At 41.1% G+C, this 17,862-nt stretch overlaps 1 protein-coding gene and 1 long non-coding RNA gene across 4 annotated transcripts in view; one reads left to right on the forward strand and one right to left on the reverse strand.

The window, feature by feature from the left end:
• The window catches only part of BTC (betacellulin), a 47,281-nt gene extending 30,549 nt beyond the window's left edge, over positions 1–16,732 (forward strand). For both annotated transcript variants that reach the window (XM_020904118.2, XM_070458295.1), the window contains 4 exons: positions 6,137–6,254; positions 12,053–12,199; positions 14,231–14,341; positions 16,388–16,732. In XM_020904118.2, the coding sequence (XP_020759777.1) occupies positions 6,137–6,254; positions 12,053–12,199; positions 14,231–14,339 (374 nt within the window). In that variant the 3' untranslated portion in view covers positions 14,340–14,341; positions 16,388–16,732. The remainder of the gene's footprint in view (positions 1–6,136; positions 6,255–12,052; positions 12,200–14,230; positions 14,342–16,387) is intronic.
• LOC139032046 (uncharacterized) lies at positions 12,193–16,393 on the reverse strand. 2 transcript variants are annotated; one of them, XR_011484594.1, is made up of 3 exons: positions 15,464–16,393; positions 14,987–15,039; positions 12,193–13,001 (listed from the first exon to the last, which is right to left on the reverse strand). It is a non-coding gene; the product is annotated as an uncharacterized lncRNA (long non-coding RNA). The 2 variants fall into 2 exon arrangements; XR_011484595.1 differs by having other exon boundaries at positions 14,987–15,068.
• Positions 16,733–17,862: the final 1,130 nt, after the last annotated feature.

Below are 17,862 nucleotides of genomic sequence, written 5' to 3' on the forward strand. Positions count from 1 at the left end.
AGTTGTATAGCAAAGTGATGAAGTTATACATATACCTATTCTTTTTCAGATTCATTTCCCATATAGATTATTATGCAGTATTGAGTAGAGTTCCCTGAGCTATACAGTGGGTCCTTGTTCTTACCTGTTCTTTTATTTTATTGTATTAGTCATGTTTTAAATTTTCTGTATTTTATGATGGAAATGGTACTAATGATTCTCTATTCTTTTGTTCATCTCCTTGCCCTCCATTCCCCTGCCCCAGGCCTGTATCATGTATGTCTGCATGGCTCAGATATGCCTTAGCTTCCTCGTTTCCCCCTTGGCATCTTCTTACTTTAATCCATTCCGCGCTTTAATGTCTAATACATTGGTAAAATGCTCCACAGTTTAGTTTTCACACATACCATTTAATTTAACCCGGAAGAACCTTCTTCAACGCTCTCCCACCTCATTCAAGGGTAAAACTTCAGCCTGCTGACACTTGAGGTCTCTGACTTCCATTCACAGTCATCCTTGGCTGCTCTCCTTCAGGTCTCTTCCATGTCCATTAAATCTGCCTCCCTCCTCCTGCATAAGGCTGGCGTATTCCTGACGACTGAGTTTTCACTCTTGAAATTCTCCACAACTCTGTTGCTTGCTCACCGTCTCCTAAAAGTGTTTTCCAGGTGGCTCAGTGGTAAAGAATCTGCCTGCCAAGGCAGGAAATGCAGGAGACTCTGGCTCGATCCCTGGGTAAGGGAAGATCCCCTTGAGGAGGAAATGGCAACCCACTCCAGTATGCTTGCCTGGAGAAACCCATGGACAGAGGAGCCTGGCTGTAGCCCATGGGTCACAAAAAGTCCAACACGACTGAGCATGCGTGCTTTCATCTCTTTAAAAAAATATGCATTTTCAAGAATTTTTTTTTAATTAGATAAGCGCTCTTTGTACTGCTGCAAGACTTCTCTTAGAATTGTCAAGATTTTCAAGATTCTAGAATCAACTCATTGACCAAGGACTTTATTGTCCCATGCACTTTGCTAGGAATTTGCACACAAAGTGAAGTGAAAGTTGCTCAGTTGTGTCTGACTCTTATGAGACCCCATGAACTGTAGCCCACAAGCCTCCTCTGGCCATGGAATTCTCCAGGCAAGAATACTGGAGTGGGTTGTCATTTCCTTCTCCACTTCTTCCCGACCCAGGGATTGAACCTGGATTGCAGGCAGTTTCTTTAGTAATAGTGCCACCTGGGAAGTTAAGAATTTCCACATGTGTTCTTTTACTTGAGCCTCTCAACAGCCCTTTCAGTTCAGTTCAGTTCAGTTCAGTTCACTCACTCAGTCGTGTCCGACTCTTTGCGACCCCATGAATCGCAGCACGCCAGGCCTCCCTGTCCATCACCAACTCCTGGAGTCTACCCAAACCCATGCCCATCAAGTCGGTGATGCCATCCAGCCACCTCAGCCTCTGTCGTCCCCTTATCCTCCTGCCCCCAATCCGTCCCAGCATCAGGGTCTTTTCCAATGAGTCAACTCTTCACATGAGGTGGCCAAAGTACTGGAGTTTCAGCTTCAGCATCAGTCCTTCCAATGAACACCCAGGACTGATCTCCTTTAGGATGGACTGGTTGGATCTCCTAGCAGTCCAAGGGACTCTCAAGAGTCTTCTCCAACACCACAGTTCAAAAGCATCAATTTTTTGGCACTCAGCTTTCTTCACAGTCCAACTCTTACATCCATACATGACCACTGGAAAAACCATAGCCTTGACCAGATGGACCTTTGTTGGCAAAGTAATGCCTCTGCTCTTTAATATGCTATCTAGGTTGGTCATAACTTTCCTTCCAAGGAGTAAGCGTCTTTTAATTTCATGCCTGCAGTCACCATCTGCAGTGATTCTGGAGCCCCCAAAAATAAAGTCTGACACTGTTTCCACTGTCTCCTCATCTATTTCCCATGAGGTGATGGGACCAGATGCCATGATCTTAGTTTTCTGAATGTTAAGCTTTAAGCCAACTTTTTCACTCTCATCTTTCACTTTCATCAAGAAGCTCTTCAGTTCCTCTTCACTTTCTGCCATAAGGGTGGTGTCATCTGCATATCTGAGGTTATTGATATTTCTCCCGGCAATCTTGATTTCAGCTTGTGCTTCATCCAGCCCAGCGTTTCTCATGATGTAATCTGCATATAAGTGAAATAAGCAGGGTGACAATATACAGCCTTGACGTACTCCTTTTCCTATTTGGAATCAGTCTGTTGTTCCATGTCCAGTTCTAACTGTTGCTTCCTGACCTGCATACAGGTTTCTCAAGAGGCAGGTCAGGTGGTCTAGTATTCCCATCTCCTTCAGAATTTTCCACAGTTTATTGTGATCCACACAGTCGAAGGCTTTCGCGTAGTCAATAAAGCAGAAATAGATGTTTTTCTGGAACTCTCTTGCTTTTTTGATGATCCAGCGGATGTTGGCAATTTGATCTCTGGTTCCTCTGCCTTTTCTAAAACCATCTTGAACATCTGGAAGTTCACGGTTCACATATTGCTGAAGGCTGGCTTGGAGAATTTTGAGCATTACTTTACTAGCGTGTGAGATGAGTGCAAATGTGCAGTAGTTTGAGCATTCTTTGGGACTGCCTTTCTTAGGGATTGGAATGAAAACTGACCTCCTCCAGTCCTGCGGCCACTGTTCAGTTTTCCAAATTTGCTGGCATATTGAGTATAGAACTTTCACAGCATCATCTTTTAGGATTTGAAATAGCTCAACTGGAATTCCATCACATCCACTAGGTTTGTTTGTAGTAATGCTTTCTAAGGCCCACTTGACTTCACATTCCAGGATGTCCGTCTCTAGGTGAGTGATCACACCATCGTGACTATCTGGGTCGTGAAGATCTTTTTTGTACAGTTCTTCTGTGTATTCTTGCCACCTCTTCTTAATATCTTCTGCTTATGTTAGGTCCATACCATTTCTGTCCTTTATTGAGCCCATCTTTGCCTGAAATGTTCCCTTGGTATCTCTAATTTTCTTGGAGAGATCTCTAGTCTTTCTTGTTCTGTTGTTTTCCTCTATTTCTTTGCATTGATCGCTGAGGAAGTCTTTCTCATCTCTCCTGGCTATTCTTTGGAACTCTGTATTCAAATGGGTATATCTTTCCTTTTCTCCTTTGCTTCTTTTCACAGCTATTTGTAAGGCCTCCTCAGACAACCATTTTGCCTTTTTCATTTTTTTTCCATGGGGATGGTCTTGATCCCTGTCTCCTGTACAATGCCACGAATTTCCGTTCATAGTTCATCAGGCTCTCTGTCTATCAGATCTAGTTTCTTAAATCTATTTCTCACTTCCACTGTATAGTCATAAGGGATTTGATTTAGGTCTGAATGGTCTAGTGGTTTTCCCTACTTTCTTTGGTTTAAGTCTGAATTTGGCAATAAGGAGTTCATGATCTGAGCCACAGTCAGCTCCCTGTCTTGTTTTTGTTGACTGTATAGAGCTTCTCCATCTTTGGCTGTAAAGAATATAATCAATCTGATTTTGGTGTTGACCATCTGGTGATGTCCATGTGTAGAGTCTCCTCTTGTGTTGTTGGAGGAGGGTGTTTGCTATGACCAGTGCGTTCTCTTGGCAAAACTCTGTTAGCCATTACCCTGCTTCATTCCGTACTCCAAGGCCAAATTTGCCTGTTACTCCAGGTGTTTCTTGACTTCCTACTTTTGCATTCCAGTCCCCTATAATGAAAAGGACATCTTTTTTGGGTGTTAGTTCTAAAAGGTCTTGTAAGTCTTCATAGAACCGTTCAACTTCAGCTTCTTCAGCGTTACTGGTTGGGGCATAAGCTTGGATTACCGTGATATTGAATGATTTGCCTTGGAAATGAACAGAGATCATTCTGTTGTTTTTGAGATTGCATCCAAGTACTGCAAGGTAGATGTTGTCATCTTCAATTTCCAGATCATGGAACTGAGGCTCAGACAGCTTAATTAGCTTGCCTGGACCTATATGGCTCATGTAAGGCAGAGCTGAAAATGAAACACTGATTTCCTTCCTCTTAAGCCAGCGTTTCTTCCACTATTTCCAGTGTACCACACTGTTTACATGGTTACTATGGTTGTTTTCACTGGTTTGTTGCTTATTATTGAATTAAATTTGTTCTATCATGCCAATGTAGCTAGTTAGATAGGGTATCTCTTATTTCTTTGATGTTTTCTAACGCTTACTACAGGCCTCTGGAAAGAGGAAATACTCAATGAATGGAAGTTGATTTTCATTTGATCAATTTATTTGCCAAAATACACAGATCTTTGCCTTTGAGATATTTTGCAGTTATTTATGGGAGAAATTTCAATCAGAGTCCATTGACTGGCAGGCATGGGAGCAAATGTCTGGCACATACAAGCAGTCAGCATGACTGGTAATCAAGTCACCGACCAAAACCAGGTCAGCCAGTTCCTCTGCAATGTTCTTCCACCCTCTGAAACTCTGTGGCCTGGCATCCCAGGAATTTCGTCTGTATCCATCAGCCAGAGTCCTTTGCGAGTGTCCTTTGTGGTGACCCTGGGTGGCTATATATTTACTCATTTCACAATATTAATTAAAAGTTCAGTGGTCATTGCTATCTCTAAAAGGATTGTTTAACGTCATCGAGGTGACAGGTGCCATACCAAACCTAATGTGCAATGCCCTTCTGTCGTGACCACCATAGACTTTCTGATTTCACAGGTATCTGAGTCCTGCGAGCTGTTGGTCATACCATGACAATCGAATGTCCGACCCTGGGTCAGCTGGCTAGTTAGCTGTTTTCTCTGGGTGTGGGCAGGCGTTTGTTGTGAATCAACCCATGAAACAGCTAGTTAGCATTTTTTAGTGTTTCTCTTGACAGCCCTTGTTTATGGAAACTTTCTACAGGTAAATGATGGAGAAGTTGCTCCATATTATCCCCCGCTATTTCCCTAATTGAAAAATTAGGCAATTAAGATTCTAAGAGGTCAGAAAAAAGTCAGTATAGGGAATGAAATCCTGGATATGAAGCTTCCAGTCTTTCCCTCGTTCAGACGGGAAGAGCCCTGCAGGGGTCCGATGAGAGGGATAATCTCGATTCAGAGAAGCAGGACCTGAGGGTGCCTCAGGCAGAGGGCAGGTGACTGCGGCCTGCCTGGCAGAGTGGAGCAGTCAAATGCACAGCCTGCCTGGGTTCGCGTCCCAGCTCTGCCACGCGCTAGCTGCGGGATCTGGGAAAGTAACTTAGCCTCTATGTGCGGTGCTTTGTCGTTGCTCAGTCACTCAGTCGTGTCTGGCTCTTTGCGGCCCCGTGGACTGCAGCACGCCAGGCCTCGCTGGCCTTCACCACCTCCCGGAGCTTGCTCAAACTCACGTCCACTGAGTCGGTGATGCCATCCAACCGTCTTGTCCTCTGTTGGCCCCTTCTCCTCCTGCCTTCAGTCTTTCCCAGTGTTGTGCTGCGCCCATGCATAAATAGGAGTTAGAATGGTGCTTCCCTCACAAGGCTGTTATGAGTATTAAATGAGCTGATACAGCCCCCCCACCCCCACCCCAATCTGCGGGTTCCGGTTAGCATCCTAAGATGCGGGCAACCACAGATCCAACCAGGCGATACCGAGGGCTGACTGTAAATGCCACTTTATATAAGGGTCCTCAGCATCTCTGGATTTTGGTATCAGCTGGGGTCCTGGAATCAGTCTCCTCAGATACCAAGGGGTGACTATCTATATAAAAAAAGCATATTGACCAGCATCTGGCACTCAGTAAGTGCTGTGTTTAAGTTTTAAAAAAGGAAAAGAAGAAAGTAAAAACAAACAAACAAACAAAAACCCTCCTCTCTTTTCAGTGCCATCAGCCCCACACCTCTGACAATCTTCCCAATCTTCTCTTCTATCACAATTATGTTTACCCTTTAAACACCGCGGCAGTTACTGAGAGGTCATTTGAACAGAAATCTTAGTTAAAATCTGAAACATTCCCATCACATTCCCCAATAGCCAATCTCTAGGGCAAGTTTCTGGTCCCCAAAGCCTGACATATCCCAGTGTGGAGGGAAGGAGCGATGAGAAATTGGAGTATATTCTGCAGAAACACTGGCGACACCGGTAGGAATGTAATTCTATTACATTTACAAATGTGCATTTGAAGTGAGCTGATTACTGAGTCATTTCTCCTTCTCCAGTTACCACCACCCAACCAAAGAGAAGAGGCCACTTCTCTCGGTGCCCCAAACAATACAAGCATTACTGCATTAAAGGGAGATGTCGCTTCGTGCTGGCCGAGCAGACGCCCTCCTGCGTGTAAGTGGAGCACGGCGCTTACAAGCCAAGGGGTACAGACTGGAGCTGGCTTGGGGTGGGGGGAGGTGACAGGAGCGGAAAGTCTGAGCTAACCCAGCCATCTGTCAGGTCACAGTTCTCCCTGGCCCTACCCAACCCCCCCCAAACCCCGCCCCACTTGTTTAGGGGCGGTGACTTACGGAGAAACTGACGCACACTTTCTTGCTGAAATCTGAGCATGCGGGAGTCCAGATCGCCTGCAGGGGTGGGCTCATGTTCCTCTGCTGTTTTGAGCAAGCAAAACTGTGTCTGTCTAGTGTTAAGGGTGCTTTTCAGCTCAAATAAACCCTGGTGTGGTTCAAACTCGAACACATTCTTCTGGCATTTGTTAGGTGGTTCATTGTGAATGTAAATATGAAGGAAATTTCTGCCAAATTCAAAGCTACTTTTGCAGGTGTCAATTAAGTGCATGGAAATCAGTCCTATTTTTAGAGATCCATAAAGTCTGTTTAGTACAGCAGAAGACTGGGAGGAGAGTTCTCTTTCCAACTCTTGCTAGATTGAGTCCAAGTTTAATTTTACTCAGGCACAAACAAATTTTCTGCATATCTTAAATATTTATTTTCTGCTAAAGATGTCTTGCTAAAGTGCTGAGACCTTACCTCGTAAAAGAACAAGGTGACTTTTTTTAAAATATAATTTTGACCTAAAGTTCATAGAATGCTTATGTTCTTCTGTGTAGTTGCCCCAGTATTCTTCCCCCCACCCCGCCCCTACAAGTATCTCAGGACAGTGATTCCAAGCCCTGCTATAGTGGGGAAATTGAAGAGTTGTGGACTTCTTCAAAGTTTGATTATAATTTAATTCAATTAAGAAAACAATATACATAGGTAATACTTAGAGGGGAATAAGAAAAAAACCTAATGTAAGGAAATAAGGAAAATGTGCTTACATGTGTTAGGAAAGATAGAGCTGATTTTTAAAGATTTTATTTATTTGCTTACTGGCTTTGGAGAATTTAATGAATTTTTAAAAGATTAATGCCTCTTAATCCAGTACATTTCTCCTGCTGGTCCCTATGTCTGTACATGTATTGTTCTTTAATATTGTGGCTTTCTAGAACGAAAACCACAGGTGTAATCTACCTGCTGGTGTTCCCAGGTGGCTCAGTGGTATAGAATCTAAATGTAATGCAGGAGACTAGGGTTCAATCCCTGGGTTGGGAAGATCCCCTAGAGGAGGAAGTGGCAACCCACTCCAGTATTCTTGCCTGGAAAATTCCATGGACAGAGGAGCCTGGCAGCCTGTGGGTTACCAAGAGTTGGACATGGCTTAGCAACTAAACAACAGCAGAATTACCCAGCCTGTCTCCCTCAGTCAGAGTTTTGTTAAAGCGCCTCTGATGCTGCCTTAACCTTTTTGGTTGTTTTATTTTGTTTTTCTTTTATTAGGATTATATTGAATTAACAGACTAATTCAGGGAGAGCTGACATTTTCATATGTAAAGGAAGTCATGGTCATACTTTGAACCATAAGTGTCTCTTCTTACTTGTTTCCAGAATAATCATACCTTTCAGTAGATTATCTGGTCTCTAGTCTCCTCTCTAATATCATCTTGAATCACTCCTCTCACTGACCTTTTTGGTTATATATATATATGTTTTCACTGAAGTATAGTTGAATGGCTTGACTTTCCAGCCATATTTCTCACCACATTCTCAAATGTTCTTATGAAATCCTACATTCCTTTGCAGGGTTTATTAGACAAGCTATTCTCATAGTCTGGAAAGTTTATTCTTACTGAAGCTTTAAAATACAGCTCAAACATGAGCTCCTCCTGGATCCCTGCACTGACTTGAGTTGGATGTTCTTCCTCAGTGATCTCGTCACGTTTCAATGAAAAGGTCTTTCCCCCTGGAGTATCACTGTTGGTTTCTCTGAACCTCGCTTCTGTGACTGAACTCCTAGAGGGCAGGGATGATGGCTTATTCATTCTCATATTCCAGTGCCAAGCACAGGGCCTAGAATTTACTAGGTGCTCAAGAAACATCTGATGCATAAATGAACAAGTCACTCTGTCACAGTTCATCTAGTGCTGTGCCTGCGTGCATGCTAAGTCGCTTCAGTCATGTCCCACTCTTTGAGACCCTATAGATTGCAGTCTGCCAGGCTACTCTGTCCATGGGATTCTCTCAGTAAGAATACTGAGTGGGGTTGCCATTTCCTCTTCCGGGGGCTCTTCCTGACCCAGGGATCGAAATGGCATCTCTTACATCTCCTGCATTGGCAGATGGGTTCTTTACCACTGGGGGCTTCTCTGGGGGCTCAGACAATAAAGAGGTAAAGAATTTGCCCGCAAAGCAAGAGATCCGGGTTTGATCTAGTGCTGTGCTGAATGTCAATTCCAAGGCTTTAATCTGAACCAGGAACACCTTCTTAGTGGTGAAATGGTATAAAACCAAGGAGGGCAGTGGGGTGGTGGGGAGGAAGAACATTGGCGTCTTTGGAGTAAAATACACCTAAGATTTTGTTTCAACCAACTATGAGCAGCATTAGCAATGAGTTGGTTACCTTTCCTGGGTGTTTAATTATCTATAAAAGAAGATAATAATATCCTTCTTTCAAGTGTTGAAAATTAAGCAAAATAATACTTCAAGCAAAAATATTTACTGTGGTACCCAGCAGAGAGTAAATGTTCCATAAATGTACTATTGAATTGAATGGGAGCTATTCAACTAGGCTTCACCTTTTAGGCGATTTGGTGTAGCACAGATTCAGGCAAAACTGTCTTGCCACTGGCAATTATGCCGTCTTAGGAAACCAGAAATTTCTCCTTTTGTTTGGGATCACGGGAGTTGTGGACTCCTGTCTTTATATAAAAAACCAAAGTGTGTGTTTCAAATAACTCAATCCCTTCTTAGTCTTCTCAGTATTTTGGGGGAGGGGGAGGGGGGATGGGGATGATTTGTTTCCAGATACATAACTTTTATTTTAGATGGCACAGCTCACTTATTCTTTAGTCATTAAGTCATGTCCGATTCTTTGCCACCCCATGGACTGTAGCCAGCCAGGCTTCTCTGTCCATGGGATTTCCTAGATGAGATACTGGAGTGGATTGCCATTTCCTTCTCCAGTGGATCTTCCCAACCTTGGGACTGAACCCTCGAACCCAAGTCTTTTGCAGGAGACAGGTGAATTCTTTATCCCTGAGCCACCTTGGAAGCCCAGTGGCTCATTTGGTAAAGAATCTGCCTGCCAGGCAGGAGCCTCAGGAAATGAGAGTTTGATCCCTGGGCAGTGTTACATGTGGTTGGACAACTTGGGAGCCAGACTTCCTGTGTTTGAATCCTAGCCCCCACTCACCTACTTTCTTTATATCTCAACTTCTCCATCTTCCAAAAGGGGTTAATAATACTATTTCAAAGGTTGTTATAAGGATCAATTAGTTGATACTTATAAAGTTCTTACAATAGTGCCTAGTGATTATTTCAGAACAGAGATCCCAGAGTCCTCAAGGGTCATAGCATCTTTAAATGTTATTTTTAATTTATGAAATGTTTATTAAATAAAAACTCGTTCATCTGCTCAGCATTTATTAAACATTTGCTAGCATCTTTCACCCTTTTCCTCTTCCTTTCCCACTGAAATGATCATTAGCTGATACGTTATTAATTAGATGAGCAATGAAATAACATGAGTCATTGTAACTAGCTGTGTAAGGGTTTGACCTTCTACATAGCTTCACTGGGTTAAAACTTATAGGAAGGACTGCTTACTGAGAAATTCATTTAAAGCATGGGTGAGTAACTGAACCCAGAGCTTATAATTAGGAAAGCATTCTAAAAGAGTAGCAAGTAATTGCCATGTACTTTATGGGCAAAGTTATTGTTTAAAAATGCCATATTTAGTAAATTTGTTAGAGAAACATTCCAGCTAATTAGATGAGACTATGTTTGTAGATTTTAATTATAACCTTAAAAAAACCCATTAAAACCTCCCTCCCACACTTGCAATTAAAAGTGATTTCCCCCCCATTTCCAGTTCTATGTGCAAGAGATTTTTTGATATTTCAGATATTTCTAAGCTCTCTTCCTGTTATTTTGACCTTGCGATGAAGAGCCTAGCTATCTTGCAGGAAGCAATTTTCCCTCATACATCCTGGGGTCATTTTACAATAGATGGCCTCAGGTGGTTTTTTTCTCCTTTGCTTACATAGAGCCTCATCTTTCAACTGATGGCTGTGACCAAGCTAGTTTTTCTTTTCTTTTTTTTTTAATCATTGTAGCAGCTACAATATCATCAGTCAGGGACCTCCTTATTTGAGAAATAAAGCTGCCTTGTCTTTTTTCAGATATAGACTCTAGAGTGGCTTGGCAATAGATACCTTCTTAAACAAACAAAGACAACAAAAAATGAAATTACACAGCCATCTTTTTAAGAAGCAGAGCTTCATCTTTCTGAGATTTAAATAATTATGTATACGACCAGTATCTCTTTGTGTTTGGAATGAGCCTGAGGAGAAAAAAAGAGAAGATATTTGATAGCCAAAAGTAGTGATGTTACAACATATCATTTTGGTTTTCAAATATCTTCAGACAAACTTTTTATGCATCCTTTAGGCATCTGACACAAGTCAATGACTGCCATGGACAGTCCCCAGATTACTGAATTTTAGGTGGTGCTTGGTCAAATGGCTCTGTAACTTCAGACAGGGGGCATCTGCTACGTTGAGGTCAACTCGGGATTGTATTGATGAAGTTGACGAGAGAATGAGAGGGGGGATTGGGGCATTTGGAGAGCTTGCTGATTTCTGATGCCTTCACTTTACCATGACCATGCATGCAGCAGCGGGGCCTTTAGAGAGCAGAGGGAAAGGTGGGTCTTCCCGATGACTCAGAGGGTAAAGAGTCTCCCTGCAATGTAGTAGGCACAGGTTTGATCCTTGGGTGGGGAAGATACCCTGGAGGAGGAAATGGCAACCCACACCAGTATTCTTGGCTGAAAAATCCTATGGACAGAGGAGCCTGGTGGGCTACAGTCTATGGCGTTCCCAAAAGAGTCAGACACGACCGCGCTCCTAAGCACATAGGGAATGGTGCACAGATCTGAAACTGTGGCTTTAGAGAATCAGATAAAGGAACTGGAGAGGACATCTATTGTGTTTTGAGGGGAAATGCAGCTGGGGAGGTGGTGAATGGAAGAGACTTACCTAATCTGCGACTCCTACAAACATTAGAACCAGAACTGATGCATGGAAGATCAAAAGAGAGGCCAGGGGGTGGGGGAAGGTATGTGGAGAGAAATCCTATAAAATAACATTTACAGAGCTTTTTGTACCTTCCATGTTTGATCATATAAAACTGTATCCTTTAAATATAATTTATAATAGGAGAACTCAGGCACAGTGAAACTCTTTGTATCACCCTCTGATGAAATGGGAAATCCTGGGGATTTTTGAATTCCCTGTCCAGGGATATTTAAGCACTTGCGAGTGCTGTATAGGGGATTTTATCACCCCCTCCCTTTCAAACTCAGAATCTAAAATTTCAAGGTCGATTTTAGTGTTACCCTCCCCATTTATTTATCTTAGACATATTGTTAATGACGTTCAAAGGATAACAGGTTTTCAGCAAAGAATGAAATTTCTCATGAACACAGTGATTGTACAGCTTAAACACATTTTTTTTAAAGGAATTGTACCCTTTGTTAATTCCAAGTAATGAAAAAAGTGTTAACTTCTTCAACAAAGAAATAGTAGAGATTCTTAAAAGTCTTTTACTTTTTGACCTTGTTGTCCTGTTTTTGTTCTATTTTTATAGCTGTGATAAAGGCTATGCTGGGGCCAGATGTGAGAGAATTGACTTGTTTTACCTAAGAGGAGACAGAGGGCAGATTTTGGTGATTTGTTTGATAGCAGTTATGGTAATTTTTATCATTTTGGTGGTCAGTATCTGCACATGCTGTCAGTAAGTATTTTTAAATTTAATTTTAAGGAAGTCTAAGAACTTTTATCTTTCCTTTCCTGTCTTATTTCCTACCCTCCTTCCTGCCTTTTCTCTTTCCCTTTTTAAAAATTTAAATTACTTTTTACAGTTCCCCATCATTTATTCTGAAGCATTTATAATAAATACATAACATGATTTTTGTCATTTTTCTAAGCGTAATTATAATTAAAATTTATATAAAGCCTCTGAGAAAGAGGAAGTGGGCAAGATGGATGAAGGCGACCCAAACGTATAAACTTATAAGATAAACAGGTCATGGGATGTAATGTACACATAGTGATTATAGTTAATAATACAGTCTTGAATATTTGAAAGTTTCTTAGAGAGGAGATCTGGAAAGTTCTCATCACAAGAATGAAAAATTTTGTAAATGTGGAGATGGATATTAAATACTAAACTTATTGTGGTGATCATTTTCAATATAAACAAATATCAAGTCATACCTGAAATGAATAAAATGTTATACATCAATTATATATCAATTAAAAATGTCAGTTTTGTTGTTCAGTTGCCAAGTCAGGTCCAACTCTCTGCAACCCCATGAACTGCAGCACGCCCGGCCTCCTGGTCCTTCACTATCAAGGAGAGTTTGAGCTGTTGTCCCCTTCTCCTCCTTCCTTCAATCTTTCCCAGCATCAGGGTCTTTTCCAGTGAATCAGCTCTTCACGTCAGGTGGCCAAAGGATTGGTGCTTCAGCTTCAGCATCAGTCCTTCCAATGAATATTCAGGGTTGATTTTCTTTAGGATTGGCAGGTTTAATCTCCTTGTAGTCCAAGGAAATTAAAAAAAGTCAATTATTTAGCCCTAGAGTCCATCACCTTTGATGTAAGTTTGTTAATAGTTTAAACAATACTTTTCTTAAACTGTACCATGGCACAAAAACTTTGAAAGACAGAAACAAAAGTATTTTTTATTAGTCACATTAAAATAATGAATTTTATTATTAAGGTGCCTGCACTGTTTCTCCTGTCTCTATTTTTCATTATATACCTCAACTTTGTTAATCAAGAAAATCCTTGTTTTTTTTCTGTGAGACAGAATGGCTTAGTACAATGCTTTAGTTTTGGAAACTCATCAAATTTTTTATCAGGCCAGGACTCCCGCAAAGCATGCTAAAAAAGCATTTTCTTAAAATGCTACCTTCATGTCTTGAGAAGCCTCCTAAACTGTACTTTGGACCGTGGTTCTCATTACAGGAGGGTGTTACATGATTCCTTTCTTTAAGCATTCTTGGTAGAAAAGCGTTAACACAGCTACCAGCTGTCTACAGAGATTTTCGTCCCAGCTGTGCCATCAAACACTTTTGAAAACTTGGACAAACTTCTTAATCTCTTCAAACTTTAATTTTATTTTCTGTAAAATGAGAGGATTAAACTCTCGTTTACAAATAATCTGTAGGATTCCTTCTAGATATAAAATTGAAAGATATTTGTAACATTTTACTTCCTTTATGGCAAAAAGGAATTTTCGAATGCCAAGTTTGCGGCAGAGTGGGGAAATGCTCTATTTTATTGCATTCATTTTGTATCATATTTTAAGCAAACTGAACTGCACTACAGAATATCTAATACATTTCTTAAATAATTTATCTAGAAACTTAATTAACATATTCAGAGATTACCCTCATTCTCTTAGTTTTATGTCAGTTTCCATTTTGTACTATCTTTTATTTACATACTAAATAATGCTTATCAGTCTATTCTATAAAATGACTTGGCCTGAAAAGTTTTCTTGTGCTCAACAAGCTCTATCCACAATCAAGTACTATATTCCTCCTATGTAGCTATAACTACATTTTCTCTGTACTTTTGCTATTGTAGCTATTTGAGCCTAGAGAAAGGGATGGGTTAAGAGAGAACCTAAATTTTTTTTTTAATGAACCTGTACATTTTTACCAGTCTGGAAATAAGATCATAGGCTTTCTTGATGTTTAATTTTGTGACTTCATTAACTAAAAGGACCATGCTAATTTCTAACACTTTGTTTTCCAAGTCCTCTTCGGAAACGTCGGAAAAGAAGAAAGAAGGAAGAAGAAATGGGAACTCTGGGTAAAGATATAACTCCTATAAATGATGATATTCAAGAGACTAGTATTGCTTAATGGTAAGTATGATAAACTTAGTAGATGGGGAGCTCTTTAGATGACATTTGCCTAGTGAAGTGGGGTTTCATGGCATCCAGTAAATCATTGATTGGAATTTGATTATGTTTAAAATCATCTAAAAATAAATTGACATTTTTTTCATTGAATCTGAAGCCAAATAAAAGACTTTATCATATCTTTCTTTTGCATGGTACCACAGAGATAGGATATAGACTTTTACACAGTTTTTCTGATGCACTTAGATCATTCTGGTTTCTAGTTCTGCATGGTTGTGGTGGTGATTTTATATTCTTATAAAATATTATAAGATATTTGATATATTTTTCACTGGGGGACACAAATAAAAATTTTAGTTTAGACATCTCACTTTGAAAGGAAATAGCAAAAGCAGTGTTTTAATAATAACCACATTTACAGAGCATTTACCACATTCCAAGCACTGTTCAAGGCTCTTTTAAATGCTCCATCATTTGAGATCCCAGCAGGAGTCACAAATTCTCTCAGATGATCCAACAAAGGCATTTTGATGAAGCGGCTGGGAGGGCAGGGTTGAGGGAACCCATAGGAATATTGAGTCTCCCAGAGTCTAGCAACTGCTGGAGGCTGTCCCCCACCTAGGCCTGAAAGGGCTGAAAAACACTTACCTTGCCATTGAGAAGCTGGCTGTGCTCTCGGGCCCACCAGGCAGGAGCTGTAGCTATGGATGGGAATAGCCATGGTCAGCACCTGAACAAGGAAGGAGGCAGGAGCGGGAGAAGAATATCCCCAAACCTCTGTCCTCTTGCCTTCAGATCTTCAGCAAGTACCTTTCACTAGCCAAACCCAACAGGAACTCAGGGGGGCAGGGGAGCCCATGTGAAGCAGTCCATAGGTCAGGCTGCAGTCTGGGCTCCCCTTGGAGAACTGAGCAGGGGAAGGCTCCAGGGGGCAGATGGAACATAGCTGGCTGAGTCAGGCAGGGTAATCTGGTCTATAATGGCATCAAACCCCACCAAGCTGGCTTCAAATAAAGGCGATGTATTGCCTCACATGCACTGGCAGTCCAGAGGAAAGAGAACGTTCACGTTTGCTTGTACCAGAGTTCTCATGCAGAGAACTATTATTTCTGCCTTTCTGCTTACCATTCTAAGAGTTGGCTTCATCCTTGGCTAAGTCCTTTTAGGTCATAGAAGAAGCTAGCAGCAACCGTGGCCACACGCTGCCTTGTTCATCCAACAGGAGAAAATGGTGGCTTTCCGTAGCTTGCCCAGCAAAGTCTCCTTTTCCAGAATCGCTCAGCAGAACAATAGAATACAGTAAATGATTATCGAGAAATTATAATGTTCTTCTTGCTTATTATCAGAATGACATGAATGAATTGAAAACAAAAATACTGATTCTGGAGGGTTTTGTTTTATTTTTGGTGTGTGTGTATGTTTTATGAGATAGCAAGGAGAATAGGTGGCTCATGCCCTGAAAAACCTGGAGCTCCCTAAGGGTTTCGGCAAAGCCTTTTTAAAGGGCAAGTGGGAGGTGGAATGGCTGGGTACGTGATCAACTTGGCAGTTCTCTGAATGGCTGATGATGAGGCAGCAGGGTGGTGTCATAGGGATTAACATTATCAGTTTTAAGGTTCCAGGAGACTTGGGGCTATGTGTTCAGGGTCATCAGGTAGGTAACTTCTTCCATTTGGTGGGAGGTTTTCCCATCGCCAAAATAAGTCAGGAAATTTGCCTCAAATACTGTTAATTAGGTACTTGAGAGAGTACATGAAGCAGAGGATATGGGTGAAGGCAGATCTCAGGAAGGCCCCATAGGGTCTTGCTCGGTTACAATTCCCCCCTTTTCTTGTATATTCCTCAATCTTGAGGAGGACAAGTTTTGAAGAACAAAATGAATACAGGTTCAGATAGGTTAATAATAAACTTGACAGTGGTACCCACAGAGTACCCACGGTTTCCTGCTTGAGTTTGTGTGTGTGTCTGTTTTTCTTTTTATTACATAATAAGTTTCTTTTTAATGACTTGCTTTTTTCTTTTTTTTCTTTTCTTTCCTTTTTCCTATAGTCTCTGAAGATTACTCCAGGCTGATGACAAGTTACAAAGTATCTTCTTACTCATTTGAAAATGGACAGAGTGTGTCTCAGGAAACAGCTAGCAAAATGAATTTTAAATAATGTATTTACTTTTTGTCGGTAATGTTAATTTGTGTTGTTTACTATGTTTTTATAATAATAATGAGTAATTTTATTATTATATAGTATTTGGGAAAAGCACCCAGTTAAGCAGGGACATTTTAATAAACTTCCAGTTAAGTTTTGTCACCAAAATTACTAGCCAAACAAAAAAAGAGTAGGAAGGAGTTTAGATCTTAGGAATTGCATTAATAATAAAATTACCATTTATCCAACACTTACTATGTGCTAAGAGTTTGAAATACATTATTTCCTTTAATTCTTTCAAAAACCTATGATCCTCATTTCTCACATACAGAAACAGACCTTAAGAAGCTAAAGGACATTCCCTGATGGCTTAGACGGTAAAGAATCTGCCTGCAATGCAGGAAACCCGGATTTGATCCCTGGGTCTTGAAGATATTCTGGAGAAGGGAATGGCAATCCACTCCAGTATTCTTGCCTGGAGAATCCCACGGACAGAAAAGCCTGGCAGGCCACAATCCACGGGGTCGCAAAGAGTCAGACACGACTGAGTGACTAACACAACACAAGAAGTTACATAATCTAACCCTGATTTATAGAGTTAGGAATTGGTGGAGCTGAAATTGGAACCAATCTTTAGCCAAGTTCAAAGTTTGCTCTTAACCATCATTTTTGTTCACTGGAGTTGTTGCAACCTAATGCACAATATAACCCAAGACATTACACTAAACTGTGTGTGCAATGACTGAGGCACTGGTACATTTTCCTGCAGAAACTCAGGTTGCATAGTCCTGGATATACGATACTGTTACCATCATGCTTTCTATGGGCTTGACTTTCATTATGTTTCTTTGCTCCTTTGTAAATTCTCAGTGATATACATACATTTTTACATTTCTAAAGCAAACAGATGTATGACAAAAACCACTGCAATGATGCAAAGTAATTAGCCTCCAACTAATAAAAATAAATGAAAAAAAAAATAAAGCAAACAGATTTGTCCCACAGTTAGGAAAATGACAGAGATGGAAAGTAATTGCATGACCATCTTTAAGCTCCAGATAAATGTTTATGCTTGCTAAAGGATAGATAAAGCACTGGAAGAGGCTATTCATCCTGGGGTAAATGGTCAGGGACAGCACAGCAGAGCCCAGGCAGAGATGTATGAGGCATATCCTCATTTTTGTTCTTCTGGGGCTTCCCAGGTGGCACTAGTGGTAAAGAACTCACCTGCTAATGCAGAATACTTAAGAGACACAGGTTCGATCCCTGGGTTGGGAAGATCCCCTGGAGGAGGGCATGGCAACCCACTCTAGCACTCTTGCCTAGAGAGTCCCATGGATAGAGGAGCCTTGTGGGCTATGGTCTGTAGGGTCACAAAGA

Source organism: Odocoileus virginianus, chromosome 29, assembly GCF_023699985.2.
Source record: "Odocoileus virginianus isolate 20LAN1187 ecotype Illinois chromosome 29, Ovbor_1.2, whole genome shotgun sequence".
NCBI lineage: Eukaryota > Metazoa > Chordata > Mammalia > Artiodactyla > Cervidae > Odocoileus > Odocoileus virginianus.